Source organism: Opisthocomus hoazin, chromosome 27, assembly GCF_030867145.1.
Source record: "Opisthocomus hoazin isolate bOpiHoa1 chromosome 27, bOpiHoa1.hap1, whole genome shotgun sequence".
Lineage (NCBI taxonomy): Eukaryota > Metazoa > Chordata > Aves > Opisthocomiformes > Opisthocomidae > Opisthocomus > Opisthocomus hoazin.
The window spans coordinates 9,863,722-9,880,605 of record NC_134440.1 but is presented as its reverse complement, the minus strand read 5'-3'; the positions used below and the strand labels follow the sequence as shown (position 1 = coordinate 9,880,605).

General features: G+C 69.3%; 1 protein-coding gene across 3 annotated transcripts in view; it reads left to right on the top strand.

Moving 5' to 3' along the window:
* Positions 1–16,032: 16,032 nt before the first annotated feature.
* The window catches only part of NFIC (nuclear factor I C), a 38,156-nt gene continuing 37,304 nt past the window's right edge, over positions 16,033–16,884 (top strand). For 2 of the 3 annotated variants that reach the window (XM_075443960.1, XM_075443959.1), the window contains exon 1: positions 16,244–16,710. In XM_075443960.1, coding sequence (XP_075300075.1) covers positions 16,708–16,710 — 3 coding nt within the window. In that variant the 5' untranslated portion in view covers positions 16,244–16,707. Of the gene's footprint in view, positions 16,711–16,884 lie in introns of all 3 variants that reach the window. The other variant, XM_075443958.1, reaches the window with a different exon arrangement.

The following is a 16,884-nucleotide window of genomic DNA, read 5'->3' as shown; positions in this document are numbered from 1 at the left end:
CACGGGGGCTGACCGGAAGAGGGGCTGGCAGGGGCCCAGGGCGCCGGGGCGTGTTGGGGTGGCCCCACGGTGCAGCCGGCTCTGGCACGGGCAGCCGGTGCCGCTCGCTGGGTTTGGGGGGGCTGGGGGGGCCACGGGCGCGTGGGGAGGTGAGCGAGCATGAAGGGGACCCTGAACCCCGCCGATGGCCGGTCCCGTCAGCCCCCCCCGTGCCCGCCATGTCACCCGCCTGCTCGCAGCCCCAGAATATCTGGGGAACCCAAGTTCCGCCCCCGCTCACCCGGAGGTGCCGGCGGCCCCTGGGGCTCGACGTCCTCGTCCCGGGAGCCGCAGCGCTCGGAAAAACCCCGCCGTGGTGACTCGGGGCTGAGCGGGGATGCGTTCACCGGGGGTGGGAGGCGCGGGGCAGGAGCGTCCCGGGAGCGCGTCCGTGGCCAGCACGCGCCCCGAGCTCCCCGCTGCGCCCGTCCTGCCCGGCTGCGTGCCCCCAGCCCGTCGCAAGCCCCCGGGACGGGGGGTGGTCTCCCCGCCTGGCGCGCCCCGGCCGGGCGCCTTTTGGGTTACGCTGTGTGAAACAGGAGCCAAGGTGGGAGCTGGTGCAGGGGGACGCGCCCGGGCTCGGCCTCCGCTCCCAGCGCCCGGCAGCCGGCGAAGGCCGCAGGATGGACTGACCGGCGGTGAAAAAAAAATTACCCGGGCTGGAGGTGGCTATGAATTATGCGGCTAAAAATACCTCCGCTGCGTCTCCTGCCGCGACGTCCCCGAGCACGGCACCGCGGCGCCCGAATCTGTGCCGACGCCCCATTGACCACGCCGGCCCCTGCCCGCACGCGAGCGTGTCGCGGGTTCGGCACAGCCGATTTACGGCCGAGCCGCCGCAGCGGCGCAGCGGGCCGATCCATCAAGGCTGGCGCGCAAACCGCCGAGTCAGCAGGCGTGGAGGCCGCCCGTCGCGGGGACGCTCGGCAGCGAGGGCGCGAACGCGCTCGCTGGCGTCGGGCGTGGGTCGCTGGCCAGGCCCGGCCACGGCGTCACGTCGCGGTGCTGCGTGGCGGCAGTGCCGGCGGGACGGCAGCGTGTCGGCCCCGCCGCGGCACCCACCCTGCCCCCGCGCCGCTGTGTCACGCGGGGACCCCGCACCCACCCACGGCCCGTGCCGGGGAGACGGGGGGCAGCTGGGGGAGGGGTGCGGGGGGTCCCCAGACGGCAGCGCGGCGCGGGGTTTCCGCCAGAACAGGATTTTTCACCCCAGACCCCGCCGTGCTGCTGCCGTGGGGCCCCCCCACGGGCCGACCCCCCCCCCCCCCCGCCTCGGGGTGCAGAGCGAGGGGTCCCGGCCCCTCCCCGCAGAGACCCCCGGGCTCAGCCCGGCCCGCGGGGGACGGGGGACGGGTTCCGTGGGCGCCGCTAGGGGGCAGCAGAAGCGCGCGCACGGCCACGGGCGCGCCCCGCCCCGCCCCGCGCGCTGCGTCCCGCGGGGGGGGACGGGGACACGGCGGGGGTGCGGGGGGGGGGGGGGGCCGAGAGCACGCGGGGGCAGGGGGGACACGGGGACCCCGCTCTGCCGGCACGCGGCGGGGTGGCCCCTGCCGCCCCGACGCGCCCACGCATGCGCACACCGCACACAGAGGCACACGCGTGTGCTGGCGTGCTCCCCCCCCCCCGGCAAACACACGTGAACGCTCCCGCGCGAGCCCACACCCCCCCGTGCGCGCGCACACCTGCGCACACCCACAAGCGCGTGCACTCGCACACGCAAGCACGCACACAGAAACACGCACACACACGCGTGCACACACGCACACACACGCACACACACACGCACACACACGCACACACACGCACACACACATGCACTCGCACATGCAGACACGCAAACATGCAAACAGACACACATACACAAACGCACATGCACACACGTGCACATGCACATACACACGCAAACACGCAAACACGCACACACATGCAAACGCACACACAGATGCGCACGCATTCGCACACACGCACACATGCAAATACAAGCATGCACATGCGCACACGCAAACACGCACACGCAAACACGCAAACATGCACATGCAAACACGCACACACGTGTGCGCAGCTCGCACGTGCTCCCGCCACGCACACACCCACACACGCGTGTGAGCGATGGGCTCACGCCCCCACCCGCCCACACCACCCCACACCCACACCCAGCCCCGCCGCCGCCCCCCGCACGCGCGTGCGCGGCCCCCCCGCGGCTGCCGGTTAATGATTCCCCGGGAGGCAAACAGGGGCGAGGCGGGGGGGCCGCGGGGGGGCTGTGCCCGCTGCGCCCGTGTCCCCGCGGCCGTGCCAGCTCTCCAACGCGTGCCGCGGCCCGGGACACGCTGTACCCGCGCGGTGCACGCCACCCGCCGCTATTGATTTAATTCCCTTTTATTTATTTACCGCCCGGGCCCCCTCGGGCCCCGCCGCGGCGCGGCTGCCCGCCAGCCAGCACGAAGGGCTGCCACGGGCCCCGGCACCACGCGTGTGCACGCGTGTTCCACGGCGGTGCCCCCGCGGCGTGTGCTGGGGGGGGAGACGGCAATGCCGACGTCTGTGCGTGCGTGTGAGCGCACACGCAGAGGCGCGTGCGCGTGTTCGCACGCCGGCACCACGCAGGGGCCGCCCCCGGCACGGGGGTGAGGCGAGGACACGCGGTCCCGGCCGTGTCCCCACGGGGGTCAGGCGGGGGGGGGGGGGCAGGGTCCGTGGGGAAGGCACAGGGCGTGCGCGGGGTCCCCCACGTCCCCCCGGCACGCGGTGCGACATGGAGCCAGCCGGCTCCCACCCGGACACCCCTTGCCCGCAGGGCTGAGATGGGGGGGCTTGGGGTGAAGCTGAGGGGTGCAGGGTGGGGGGTGCTGGATCTGGCACCCCCCCCCCCATGGCATCGCCCACCCCTCCCCCGCCGTTACGTAAAGGCGCGATTGCAGGAAATCAAGGGGCCAAATGTCGCCCTCGAATTAATAACTGACTTCCTGCGGTTGCAGATTCACCTCCTGCGCCCGTTTGGCCCCCCCGCCCCTCGCCCGCTTCGGTTAATGCTCCCCCACCCCGTTTGCCATTAACTGGCTCCAGCACCACGGGGAGGGCCAGACTGGGGCCCAGTTACCCCAGTATAGCCCAGGTGGGAGCCTTGTCCACATCCATTCTGGTCCTGCTCGGGAAGGAGTGGGGGGACCTGGGTCCTCTGCCACCGCCGGCCCGGTGCCCTTGGCCATGGCACCCCGACAGCTCCTGTGCGGGGGACAGGGCTGGGGGCACAGGGAGGGCTCCGAGCCGAGCGCGGTGGGGCACGGCCAAGGCTCCCCCCCACCCTCACGTCGGGGACGTGGCCCCTCCGCACCCTCCCCAGCCCCCTGCACCCTGCCCGGGCGGACCCAGCCCATCCCGGGCAGCCTGGCATGGCCAGCGACCTCCCCATCGCCAGCATCACCCGTCCCCGGATCGGGACCCCCCCATCCCCCGGCAGCCTCCCAGTGCTCCCCGTGTTCCCGCTTTGTAACTGGGCGCAGGGCCGGCTCGCCGGGCGCCGGGGCCGGGAGCCGGGGAGCCGGGGCCAAGCCATTGTGCTGCGCCGGCAGCTCGCGCGGCAGAGCTGGTGCTCCCGGATGAACCCGGCTGGCGCAGCCATTTCCTGGTGCGTTTCTTCTATATTCCAAAAAAAAAAAAAACCAAACAAAATTCTTCTTAAACCAGTGAAGGTTGCTAAGAGACAGCAGTGCGCTTTACGTGGCGCCTTACTGACAAAGTCCAGCTCCCAACAGGCTCAGAAACGAACGGCGAGCGGCTGGGAAAGCCTGCGCCGTGGGGCCGGGAGCCGAGCGCGGCGGCCTCCTCCCTCCCCGAAAAACACCCCTAACCCCGCTCCGGCAGCCCCGGGCATGGCCGGCACCCCGCTACCACCCCCGGCACCCGCGGGCTCCAGCCGCGCACCGCCGGCAGCGGCAGCGCTCCGGAGCCGCCGGCTTGGCACGGGGACAGTGCCGCAAGCCGCCTCCGCGCCCGTCTGCCGAACGCCCACCGGCCCCGGCACACCCGGAGATGCTGCCGGTAGCGGTGCCGGCTGCCTCGGCGCTGCCCGGCAGGGTGCTGGGTGCCCCGAGCCCAGCTCTGGGCGACAGAGCAGTCACCGGCGTAAGAGCAAACGGCTCCCGTGCGGGGCCAGGCTCGGTGTCCGCCATTGCCGGCACCACGCGGCAGCAGACGGGTCTGGCTGGGCCCCTCGGCACCGGGCGCGAGGCGGGCGCTGTCGGCAGCGTGTGTGGGCAGGAGCAGGGGGGAGCGGGTGCCAGGCAGGGCGGGCAGCCAGCTGGCGTGGCGGGGCGGCCGCGGGGCGTTAGCGAGCAGCGGGCAGCACCCCGGAGCCGGCGGGGGGTGGCGGCGGGGACAGGCTGGAGGTTGTCCCCTCCACCACGCGCCCACCATGGCTGATGGGCCACCTCCAGCCGGCCACTGCGCCGGGCGTCCGCAGGGATCGTCCCCCTGTGCTGGGCACTGGTGAGGCCACACCTCGGGTCCTGTGCTCAGCTTTGGGCCCCTCACCACAAGCAGGACATGGAGGGGCTGGAGCGTGTCCAGAGCAGGGCAGCGAGGCTGGGGAGGGGGCTGGAGAACCAGTCTGATGGGGAGCAGCTGAGGGAGCTGGGGCTGCTCAGGCTGGAGAAGAGGAGGCTGAGGGGAGACCTTCTCGCTCTCTGCAGCTCCCTGCCAGGACGGGGGAGTGAGGGGGGCTGGGGTCTTGTCCCAGGTAACCGGCGACAGGACGAGAGGCAATGGCCTCAAGGTGCAGCAGGGGAGGTTTAGATGGGATATCAGGAACAATTTCTTTCCTGCAAGAGTGGTCAGGCGTTGGCCCAGGCTGCCCAGGGCAGTGGGGGAGTCCCCATCCCTGGAGGGGTTCAAACACCGTGTGGACGTGGCACTTGGGGACATGGTTCAGCAGGCCTGGGGGTGCTGGGGTGACAGCTGGACTTGATGGTCTTGGAGGTCTTTCCCAACCTTCATGATTCCGTGATTCCCTGACTCCATGGGACGGCTCCTTCCTGAGCAGCAGCCTGGCCATTGGGGACCCCAGTGGGGACACCATGGGGGACGGGGGGTGGTCAGGATGGAGGGACGAGGCATGAAGGCGGCGAGGCCAGGATGCTGGTCGGGAGGAGCTGGTTGGGGGGCACAGCACGAAGTTTGGGGCACCTTGAGCTGAGTCCAGGCTCTCTCACGCTCGGTGTCTGGCCCCATCGCCCCTCCTTTGCCACAGCTCCCAGAGGAGTTCAGCACCTCATTTCTCACCAGCGATGTGGGTGCTTCAGGCCCCGCAGCGGGGTGGACCCATGTGCCCCAGCTCCGGGTACCGGCTCGGTGCCCGACGCCCAGCCCCAGCCCCACTGCGGCACCGGACCCCAGGGAAAGGGGACGCTGCGGGTCCTGGCTGCTCCCAGAACAGCCCAGGAGGACAAACTCGTGCTGGAGCACACGTGTGAGGAAGAGCAGGATGGCGGGGGGTGGGGGCAACCCGCTTGCGCAGCCCCCAGGCACCGGGGACCCCATCAGAGCACGGAGCCTGGGAACGGCGACGGCTGCGTTGACGTTGGCTGGGGCGCGCGGCTCCTGCTCCCACCTCGCCCTGCTGACGGCGGCCGCTCCCCGCGCCTGGAGGGGTCCAGCACCCCTCTCCCCCGGCGGCAATGCCCCCCGAGCCCCCGGGCTGCCCCCCCGCCGCACCCCACGCTCACCCTGCGCCGCTCCCTGGCAGCGCTTGGCACCAGTTCTCCCAGAGCCGGGGGCAGGTGGGGGCCAGATCCGCGCCTGCCTTGGCCACGTCCCCGGCTTTTCAGCTTAGCGCTCGAATCAGCTCGCGAGGTGCCGGCTGCTTAGCACCCAAATCCCCAGCCAGGGCTAAAAATAACCCCCCCGGCTCGGCGGGCGGCAGCTGGCACCGGTGGCACCGCGGCGGCACCGCGGCGGAGGGGCCCTGGCAACGCCAGGGTGGGGACGCGAGGACCCGGGGGCAGGAGCCAGGAGCCCTCGCCCACCACGGGGCACCTCGGGGCTCCCGTCCCCCGGGGTGGGGGGGGGTGGGGGGGAGCTGGCCCAGCAGTGCCACCAGTTCCTCCCACTGGCATGACTGGGAGCAGTGCCAGGCGCCGTCGGCCGCGCAAGTGGGGCTGGGAATTTTCGCCCGCTGGCAGGGCCTCGGCGGTAAAACCAGGAGGGTGTCTGGGGGGGGGGGGGGGGCTTTAACGTCCTTGTCATCCCCCTGCGATGCCGGCGTTGCTCCCACCCTGCCCACCCTGGTCCCCGGCACAGCCCCGGTGCGTGTCCCCCCCCGCCCCCCCACCTGCCTCAGCCCCGGGGCGGTGTTTGGGGGTGCTGGCGCTGGGACCCCTCGGCCGCGGGGAGGAGCGGGGGGTCACCGCTGCCACGTCGGAGGTGGGGAGCGCAACTCGGGAGCCCTCCACCCGCGTCCCTGCAGGCGCCGGAGCCGTCGGCAAGAGCCGTCACCCGCCCGCGCCTTCACACCCGTGGGGACGGGGACGGGGACGGGGACGGGGACGACGCGCCCCCGAGCCCCGGGCCAGCAGCGCCTGTGCCGGGCAGCTCCGGCCGCCTCGGCCGCACGGCGCCCGCCCGCAGCGCGCTCAGAACATCGCCGGAGCCGTCACCGGTTTAAAAATAGCGTCTCGGCAGAGTGCGGCCGCGTTCCCGAACAGCCATGTGGTTCCAGTTAGCGGATTAATTGGAAATGCTTATTTTGATTTGCAAAGTGATTGGATTTTTCCAGGGCATTTTGAAAGGAAAAAAGTCTGAATTTAATTATCACTATTCCAAAAAGCACCATGGGACCGGGTGTTTGAGGCCGCCTCGTGTTTGCTTCACACCCCTCTCCAAGACGCAGGCGGGCCACGGGGGACGCGGCGGGGACACGGCGGGGACGCGGTGGGACGCCTTGCTGCGCCCCGCGCCCGCCGTCGGGTGGGTCGCGGCGGGGGGGAGAGGCCGGGGCCGGGCGTCACGCTGGCACTGCGGGTCCCGCGGGAGCGGGCTCCCCCAGCGCCCACCAGCCCGCGACGTGTGGCACCGTGACGTGTGGCACCGTGACGTGTGGCACCACGGCCCCGGCACGCGCAGGACGAGAGCGCTGGGGGAACCGTGTCAGCACAGGCCGGGCCCGGTTCTGGAAGGGTTTTCTTTCACCAAGCTGCTTTGTTTTTACCAAAATGGATTTTCAGCAGTAATTTCCCCTTTTTATTTTTTTCTCAGGGAAAACATCCTGTCCCATCGCCTTTCCCTGGGTTTCCATCAAAAAATGAGAAGCAAATGCTCTTGCGCGCTGGCAAAACGTGGAAAAATGTCTAGGAATATTTTTGTCCAAATGAAAACGGTTTCAGTTCTTTTTCAAGATCTCTTTTTTTTCCTGAAAAGAAACCACAGTTGCCGTCCCAGTCGTTCTAGTCGGACTGGTTTCAAGACAGCCTGCCCAGTTCCGAGGCTGGGTCTGGGCTCAGGGTGCTGCGGGCAGCGGTGCGGGGCTCGCCGGCAGCCCCAGCTCAGCGCCGCGCAGCACAGCCCCGCGCCGCGGTGCCGGCAGAGCCGGGGGACGCCGGGCTGGGCAGACCCGGCCCCACAGCGAGGGTCGCTCCACGCAGGCGGCTGGGGCAGGCGGCGTCCGACCCAGGGCTCTGCAGATCTGACCCCAACCCCACATCCACAGGAACCATGTGGGAGCCGGGCGTCGCGCCGCGCTCCCCGACGCCCTGCTCACACCTCCGGGTCGGGACGGAGGGGACACTCGGCTGCGGGACGGCCCCGCGGCGAGGAGGATGAGGCTGCAGGAGCCCTCGGCTCTGCATGCACCGAGCTCCTGCCGGGCCAGAGGAAGGGGAATGCAAAAATCCACGTTCCACGACATCACCGGGCGGCGATCCGGCTCGGCTCGCGGCCTGTGACGCCGCCTCCCCGCTCCGTCCCGCTCCGGGCGCGCGGCCAGGATGCCCGGGCAGGGGGGAGCGCCAGCACGGGCGTTTCGCTGAGTGGCCGCGCGTCTCGGCTTGCTTCCCTGCCCGGGCGCCTTCCCCACCAGCGCTCGGCCTCCACGATGCTCCCGTCGCGGTGCCTGCCCGCGCAGCACCCCACGCCCTGGGGGCCGAGCACCGAGCTGGGAGCGGGGCGCAAGGCCCCACGTCCCTGCCACGGCGACAGCCCCCACCCCAACAGGCACAGAAACGTTGGTTTAAAAAGATTCAGGGTCCAGCAGGAAAACCCCCACCCGCGGGTTTGATCTGTTCCCGCTGCCTTCAGTGGCTAAAAGCCCGCACAGAGCCGTGCCTCAGTTTCCCCACTCACAACACAGGGGATTCCCCTGCGGCTCCATGGGAATGGGACAGAGAGGACAGATCCTGCCCCCGGCCCCAGCAGGCAGCCCAGGGTGGGGAACGCAGAGCCCCTCCTTCACCCCAAAACCGCCAGAGCTGTGGGTCACGGGGAGCAGCGGGCGGGCGGCTCCGGCCCTGCTCCCGCGGGAGGGAGCCAGGAGCTGCTGAGGACGGAGCAGCAACGGCCCCAGCGCCGGCAGCCGGCAGGAGGATGTTTGCCGGCGCGGTCACATGGCTCCCGCCACGTATTTACCCACCAGAGCAAGCCAGGCCCGGCGACAAACAAGGTGCCAGTTAGGTAAACACAGCCCCTCTGTGGGGATGCCTCAACGGCCACCGCGGGGAGAGACTCGGGAAGCAAAAATAAAGGAAAAAAAAGGGAAAAAAAAGGCAAAAAAGAGGAAAAAAAAAAAGCAAAAAAGAGGAAAAAAAAAGGGAAAAAAAGGAGGGGGGAGACAAACAGAAAAGGGAAAAAAAAAAAGCAATTGCCAAGCAATTCCCTTAAAAAGATATTTTTTCCCCTCGCTCGCTGCGAAGCGGCTGGGCGAGACACCGGGAGCGAACGCCCTGTTTTCCGTGCTTCCTACAAAAAAAAAAAGCCCCAAGGAGCCGCCCGAAGCGGGGATACAAAGTCCACTTGTCGCCCGCCGGCTGCGCCCTCCCACGCCGCGGCGGCAGCTGGGTGCCCGCGCCGGGCGGCCGCCGCACAATGGCCGCTGTTGTTGCCGGAGCCGGGAGCTGGCTGGGTTTCAGGGCCGGGCAGAGCATGTGCCGGCGGCCGAGGGCTGCCGACGCCGGCGTTAACTCTCCGGGCCCTGCTGCGAGCCCCCCGGGTGCCAAGCAGGCAGGGCACCAGCTGCCGTATGCCCCCTCCCTGGCACGGTGTGGGTTGGGGAAACTGAGGCACGGGTGCCTTCGCCTGGTGAAGGTGTCGAGAGCGATGGGCTCGTCCCCCCGCAGCCTGCCCCACGCCGCCCCCAGCCCCTCTCCCGGCAATAATTTTGTGTTTATTGAGGTCTAGGCCAGGACGGCGAAACGCCGCGTCCCCCTGTGCCCCCTCCCCAGGGCTCCCCACAGCCCCCACCCGCCATGCCCTTCCGCCCCACACGGCCAAACGGCACCCACCACACGCCACGGTGCTGCCGAAACGCAGCACTGCGGCGATCCCTGCGGGGCGACGTCCGCGCCGCGGGGCACCGTCACGGTGCCCGCCCTGACAGGCAGCACCCACGCGTCCCCCGGGTGCCACCGCAGCCCCTGGGAGCCTCAGGCGGGCAGCACAGTGTCCCTTGGTGCCCGCTCCACGCGCCCAGGCCGGCTGGCACCGGGCAAGGCCAGGACAGCGCGGCGCGGGCGCTACGCCGGCGCTGGGTACCCCCCGCCACCGCCCCGGGACGCTGCCAGGGGTGACACCGGCAAACCACGGCAGCCGGCCACGCCGGTGCCCTCCCAGAAGCCGGTGCAGCTCGACGCCCAGCGCTGAACGCTCGGGGCAACGCGCTCCCGCGGAGCCCCGCGCCCGGCCAGCATGACCGCCACAACCACCACCGCCATTTTTTCCTCCCTGCTCAGCGGAGCTGCTCGCTATATTAAAAAAAAAAAATAATAAGGACATGGAAAATTCTATAACATCCCTTTCCAGCTCCTTGGATTCGGCTTTCGCTAATTCGAAGCAGACCCCGGAGGGGGGCGGGGGGAGTCAAACCGAACCAGACCCACGGCACGGGAAGCCAGTTTTCACAAAAAAAAAAACCCCAAGCCAGCAACCCCAACATCTGAATGCAGCAGGGAAGGAGAAAAAAAAGTTTAATGGTGCTTAAAAACAAACGAGCAGTGGTATCATTTTTAATTAGGAGCCTGTTTTCAAAGCCCTTGTTACTTACAGTACGCTCGGCATCCGAGTAATTTTCCTCTCTCGTAAAACCGTGGCGGGGAAGGGGAGCGCGGCCCTTTGTGCGGCCGGGGAGCTTGGCACGGCAGAGCTTCACGCCAATTTGTCTGCAGTAATTGGTTTCGCTGCAGACGCGGGCTGGCGATTGATTACGTGGGTTGCTAAACTTTTCCCGGGCAGGGCAGGGACCCCCGATATTACTTTTGCATCTGCCGCCGGTTCGCGCGGCTTCGGGACGCGTCGCCGCGCACCGGCACGGCTGGAAGCTCGCTCTGGAAAACCACCATAATTCCTCGCCGTTCCCTTCGAACTTTCTTCTCGCAAATTCCAGCCCTGTTTTCTCCCCCTTGGAAACAAAACCATTTCCCACTGCAGTGAACGCCTCAGCCAAAGGGCGCTGGGGGGGCCGGCGCTGGGCTCCCGCTGCGGCGCAGCCGGCACCAGGGCTGTGCCAGAGACTGAACCCCACGCCCGGCCCCGGTGTCGAGCCGGAGCCAGCTGGGCAATGGCCGTTCTCCCCTGCTGCCGCGGCGGCGGTGGCCCCCGGTGTTGTCCGGCACCCCGGTCCCCACCGTCACCCACGCAGAGCGAGCGGGGGCTCGGGGCGCAGCGCGGCCTCCCCGCTGCGGCGGGTGGCGAGGCGGTGGCGGGAGCAGGCAGCTCGTTACCTCCCCGCGCGTCTGTTTGCTTTGGCAACCGGTTAAAATTCCCCCGTGATTCCCCCCCTCGCGCCCAGATCCCAAACGCCAGCGCTGGCAGCTTCTGTGCCCCCCAGGCCCCGGCGGCTCCCGGTGGCTGAACCCCCAGGGCCAGGGGTGCCAGGCGGGTGCCGGGGCGCAGAGCCCCGACGCGCTCACCCCACCCGCCGCCAGCCACTTCCACTTTCCGCTCCCCGCAGCCGCTGCCAGGCTCCCTCGCTCCTCCACCCTCCCCCCCAGCACAGCCACACCTGGGGTGGTTTCTGCCCTTCCCCGCACCCCTGGGCGCTGCTCCCCTCGGCACACGGGCGGCCGGGGGACCCCCGGCATCGGGGTGCTGCTGGGCGCAGCCCACCATGCCACGGAGGTCATCGGGGTCACGGCGCTGAGCCGCTGCCGCTGCCAACGCCGCGTTCGGCCCTGCTGCCAGGGCCCAGGGGTCGCTGCGGTGGGGTGGTGGGGCGGTGGGTCAGCGCGTCGGTGGGTCAGCGCGTCGGTGGGTGGGTGGGTCTGCGCGTCGGTGGGTCAGCGCGTCGGTGGGTGGGTGGCTCAGCAGGTCGGTGGGTCAGCGCGTCGGTGGGTCAGCGCATCGGTGGGTGGGTGGGTCAGCGCGTCGGTGATCAGTGCGTCGGTGGGTCAGCACGTCGGTGGGTGGGTGGCTCAGCAGGTCGGTGGCTCAGCAGGTCGGTGGGTCAGCGCGTCGGTGGGTCAGCGCGTCGGTGGGTGGGTGGCTCAACAGGTCGGTGGGTCACTGGGGCAGCCACGCGGTGCGGTGCCGATGCAGCAGCCCCCGTTGGCCATGTCCAGCTGCGGGGAGGGGAGAAAAGCCAACCTGGATGCGCCGGCAGCGCAGAGACGGGGCCGTGCTTCCCCCCGTTCCTCCCGCTCCAGAAATGCCCCCAGTACGGACACGGCAAAGCAGCCCCGGGAGAGCGGCCGCGCTTGATTTATTTCTTTTAGCAAAACAAAAAAAAAAAGAAATGAAGTGAGGAAACGTTTCCTGGTTGCGTTCGGGGTTTGGTGGCTGGTTGGGATTTTTCACGAGTGAAATTTCGGCGTTTGCAAGAGCTCCCGGCGCTTCCACTCGCATGCAGCGCGAGAAACCTCGCCGGCGTTCGCCCCGCGTGAGCCCCGGGCCGGGAGAGCTGCGGCCCCGCGCCTGGGTCTGGGAGCACGGGGAAGAGGCGAACCCCCTCCCTGGTGATGCCACAAATCGGGTTTTCGGGTGGGTTCGGGGCAGACGGGGCCCGGCGAGGTCGGGCTGCCGGAGCAGAGCGCGGCGGGAGCGGGGAAGGGCTGCTCCCCGGCCGCGGCTCTGCCAGGGCTGGGTTCCAGCAGATCCAGGCGATGTTTGAGCTGATGGAAAAAATACGGAGGAGGGGGAAAAAAACGGGGGATTTTTTTTTTTTTCTTTACATCTAACCTGCAGCCAAAAAAACCAAAAAAATACGAGCCGCAGCAAAAATGGTAAAAACCCTTGAAATTCCTGCAGAATAATTCACTAAAATCTGCCAGCAATTTTTAAGCTGAAATTCCCCCCCCCCCGTCAGCAACAATTTCACCAGTTAAAAACCTGCTTTATAAAGAAAGAGAAAAGAAGAAAAAAAAAAAAAAATCCTTTTTCTTTGCACGTTTTGAATTGCGCCGGGCCTGAGCTCTGCCTGCTTGGGACGCGGGCCAAGAGCCATCGGCAGGAGTAAAGTAAATAAATTCTGGTCGAAACCAGAATATTCTCCTTAAAAGTTACTCGAAAAGCGAAGCAAGGCAGCCACCAAACCGTCCCAAGGCGGGCGATTTCCCCTTCTCTCCCTCTTTCCGGCGAGGGACGCGGCTCGGCGGTGCCGGCAGACGCAGCAGAACGGGACCTCGGAAAAATAACCCCGCAAAAAAACGTTAGAAACGAGCCCCCGAGCCAGGCTGCCGGGCCGGGGGTCTCTCCGGTGGCGATGGGGGGGTCGCCCAGCCCGGTGCTGCTCCACGGGTGCCCGCAGCCCCGGCTGAGCCCCCGGCTTGGCACCGAGGCGTCTCGGCAGCACAAATCGACCCTGAAGCGGCCGCTGGAGACCCAGCCCGGCGCTGACAAGGGGCGAACGCGGCTGGGGGGCCGCGGGGGCTCGGGCGGTGCCCACCGGCGCGGTTTAGGGGTCCGGCCAGGGGCTCTGGCCCACGGGCACCCGGGCAGGAGGGCGGCAAGGGGCAGTCCCACCATGTCCCGCAGCAGCAGCAAATTTCACTGGGGGGGGGGGGGAATTTCCACTTGTTCCCAGCGCTGATTTTATAGACGGGGGGGTCACGGCCTGCGGCCGGGCCGGGCCGTGAACCCGGGGAAGGGCACAAAGGGCCTGATCCTGCCCCTCCGTCCCCGCGCCAACATCGCAGCAACGCAGCTCCGGGCCCCAGGGCTCAGCGCCCACCAAAACCCACCGGGAGGAGCAGAACCGGACCCCGAGCCCCCCCTCCCCGGCTTTATTGGTTTGCGGCAGCAGGGGTGACCTGGACGGGAAAACGAAACGGGGTTCGCGTTCCCCCCCCCGGAATGCTGCTCGCAGGCAGCCTGGAAACCACGCGACGCCAGGAGTGCCGTCTGCCAGGGCCCCGCACCGGGGCTGGGGCTGGGGGCTGGGGGCTGCGGGACCCGGGGCTGGCTCGGACGAGGGGGGACGGGTGGGCAGCAGGGTCCGGGGGCTGCTCCCCAGCACAGCCTGCGCCCCACAGCCTGCACCCCGCAGCCTGCACCCCACAGCCTGCCTGCGCCCTGCCTGCACCCCGCAGCCTGCACCCCGCAGCCTGCACCCCACAGCCTGCCTGCACCCTGCCTGCACCCCACAGCCCGCACCCCGCAGCCCACACCCCGCAGCCTGCACCCCACAGCCTGCCTGTGCCCTGCCTGCACCCTGCCTGCACCCCGCAGCCTGCACCCCATAGCCTGCACCCCACAGCCCGCACCCCACAGCCTGCCTGCACCCTGCCTGCACCCCACAGCCCGCACCCCGCAGCCCACACCCCGCAGCCTGCACCCCACAGCCTGCCTGTGCCCTGCCTGCACCCTGCCTGCACCCCGCAGCCCGCACCCCACAGCCTGCCTGCACCCTGCCCGCCCCCCGGGCCCCGCAGCAGGTCGTCGGGGCCGTGACCGGCCAGGACGCCGGTGGCTGCGCCGCGGGGACCCGCAGGTGCCATTCGCTGCACCGAGACGCTTCCAGCCCCGGGTCACCGCTGTGACAGGAGAACGGGGATGAACGTGGGGGGACACAGCGCGCGCCCACTGCGGACCCACGGGGGCACCCGCCAGGCGAGGCCGGCAGCCCTCCCGCCCCGGCTGCGAGCTGTCCGGGAAATTCCTCACCGGCACTACGGAAATAAATGACCCCGGCCGCAGCCCCCTCCCCACCGCCCCACGGCCAGGCCCTCGCAGCTGGGAAAATCCAAACCCAGTCCTGATTTTTCTCCCCCCACCCCTCGCCCATCAGCCCCCTTCTCCCCTGGCCCGCCCGGCGCCGGGCTCGGCCTCGTGGCCAAAAAGCAGGGAACAGCGAAGCGTGGCGGGGGGGGGGCTGCCGGGGGGCACCGACGGCGGCCTCGGAAGTGGCCGAAAATTGGGAAAATTCTTCCCACGGGGTTTATTTCTGCGCCGCCTCTCGAGGAGACGGCGAGGACGGGGCTCGGCGAGCGAAGCCAGCGGCGCGTTCGCGCTGCGGCGGCCGGCGGGGCTGGGGCGAGGCGCGGGCGCTGCTCCCCCGGCCAGGAGCCCACTCTGGGCTTCGAAACGGGGCAGCGGCCATGCGGGGGGGGCAGATGGCGGTTAAAAAAAAACCAACAAAAAACAAAAGTTCCAGAGCTTGTAAATATAAAGAATTTTATTTTTTTTTTTTCCCGATAGCGAGCTGGGAGGAAACGAGCTCCTTCCCAGCAGGCCGCCGGCGGTGCTCCGGCGCCCGGGCCGCGGCGAAGCACCCGGGGCGAGCGCGCGGCCCGCGCCCTGCGCCGTCCAGAGCCTCGCTCCGGGACGCGGGGACGGACAGACAGACCCCTCGCGCACACCAAACCCCTCCTAAAATCCAGCGGATCCCCTGAGAAATGCTCAGGGCTCACTGGGCCCCGTCCCCCCCTCGGAAAAAAAATATAATAAGGGAGAAAACGACGCAGTAAAAGCCAGGGGAGCGCCAGCGTAGCTTGCTTTAATTTTATTTTCCATATATATAACAGATCACTTGGCGCGTTGGTCTCTGTCCCGCTGGAATCACCCGCGCGGGAGGCGGACGGGGATCGCGCTCCGGTGTGTTGCAGACGACGCGGCGTGCCTGGAACCACGGCCGCACGCTGCACCCCGCAATAACCCCCCCCCCCCAAAATAGCGAATTTTTGTTGCCTCCCCACAGCAAAAGGCGGTTCTGGGAGCGGCTGAGCCCGTTAACGGGTACCGGGAGCGGGGTGGAACACCCGGCTCTGGACACAAAGGGGGCGAAGGGAGCTGCTCCCCCCACCCCCCCGGCCGCTGCCAACTTTCCGAGCGGGACCCGGGAGGGGGGGGCAAAATCCCCAGCCCCCCCCCCCCCCCCCCCCGGCTGCGGAGCGGCTTTAGGAGAGCCCCGGGGGGGGGTGCTGGGGGGGGGTGCTGGGGGGCTGAGGGGGAGCGGGGGACAGGGATGGAGGATGCTCTGGAGGGGGCCCGAGGATGCGGAGGGGGGCGGGGGGGGTGATCGGGGGACGCGGGGGGGGGTGTCCGTGGGGCAGCGACATGGGGGGGGGGAACGTCAGCAGAAGAGGGCTGGGGTGTCCGCGGGGCCGGGGGTGCGGGGGGGGTGGTGGCGGGGGGGGGGGCCGGGGAGTGCGGGGGGGGGGGCGGGGGGGGGGGCCGCGGGCGGCCGGCGCAGGGGCGGGCGGGGGGCGCGGGGGGGGGGGGGGCCGGGCCCGGCGCTGCCCGCGGCTCCTCCCCGCTCTGCGGTAGCTCCGCACCGGGGCGGTGCCCCCCCCGCACCCCCCCCCCCGCGCCGGGCAGGGCCGGGGGGGCGGCCCCGCGCCTCCCTCCGCAGCCAGCCGGGCCCGGGGGGGCCGCGCCGCAGCCCCCGCCACCTACCAGCGCCATCCGGGGCCGCCGCGCTGCCGGGCCGGAGCCTTCCTCCCCCTCCTCCTCCTCCTCCTCCTCCTCCTCCCGCCCCGCCCCGCAGCGGCCCCCCCGCAGCGCTGCCGGTGCCCCGGGCGGGGGGCGGCGATGGGGCCGGGGCGCTGCGGGCTGCCGGGAGGAGCCGTGCGGGGCCGGGGCGGGGGGGGGGCTGCCAACCCCGCGCTGCCGTAGGCGCAGGCTGGGCCCTCCCCGCCGCGGGGGGGTGGGGTTTTCATTTTTTATTTTTTTTTAATTTTGAAGAAATCAGATTTTTTTTTTATTTTTGTTTGTTTGTTTGTTTATTTTCCTTAAATACCCGCGTCCCCCCCCGGCCCCCCCCGCCCCGGAACTGGCCGCCGGCCCGGCCCATGCCCCGCAGCCCGCCCGCCGAGGACACCGCGCCGCTGCCGGGAGCCCGGGGGGGGGGGGGGCGCGGGGGGGGCTTTGATTCTTCTTCTTAATTTTTAATTTTTAAAATTCTTTCCGGTGGGGCAGCGCGTGTTTTTCCCCCCCGGCTCAAACACGGTTCAGAGCAAACTACCAACCCCCCCCGCAGCGCCCACCCCCCGCTCCGCTCCCGCAGCAGCTCGGCGCCCGCTGTTGCCCGCGGCTATGGTAGGTCCCGCGCACTTTCATTTTCTCTTCCACTTTCCCCCTGTCCCCCCCCCCGCCCCCCCCGGGTGCGTGTGCTCGCGCGGGGACCCACGCGCAAAAGTTGGCTGCGGGGGAGGGGGCGGCGGAGTTTAAAGCGGGGGGGGGGGGTGCGGGGCCGCTGCTTCCTCCTCCTCA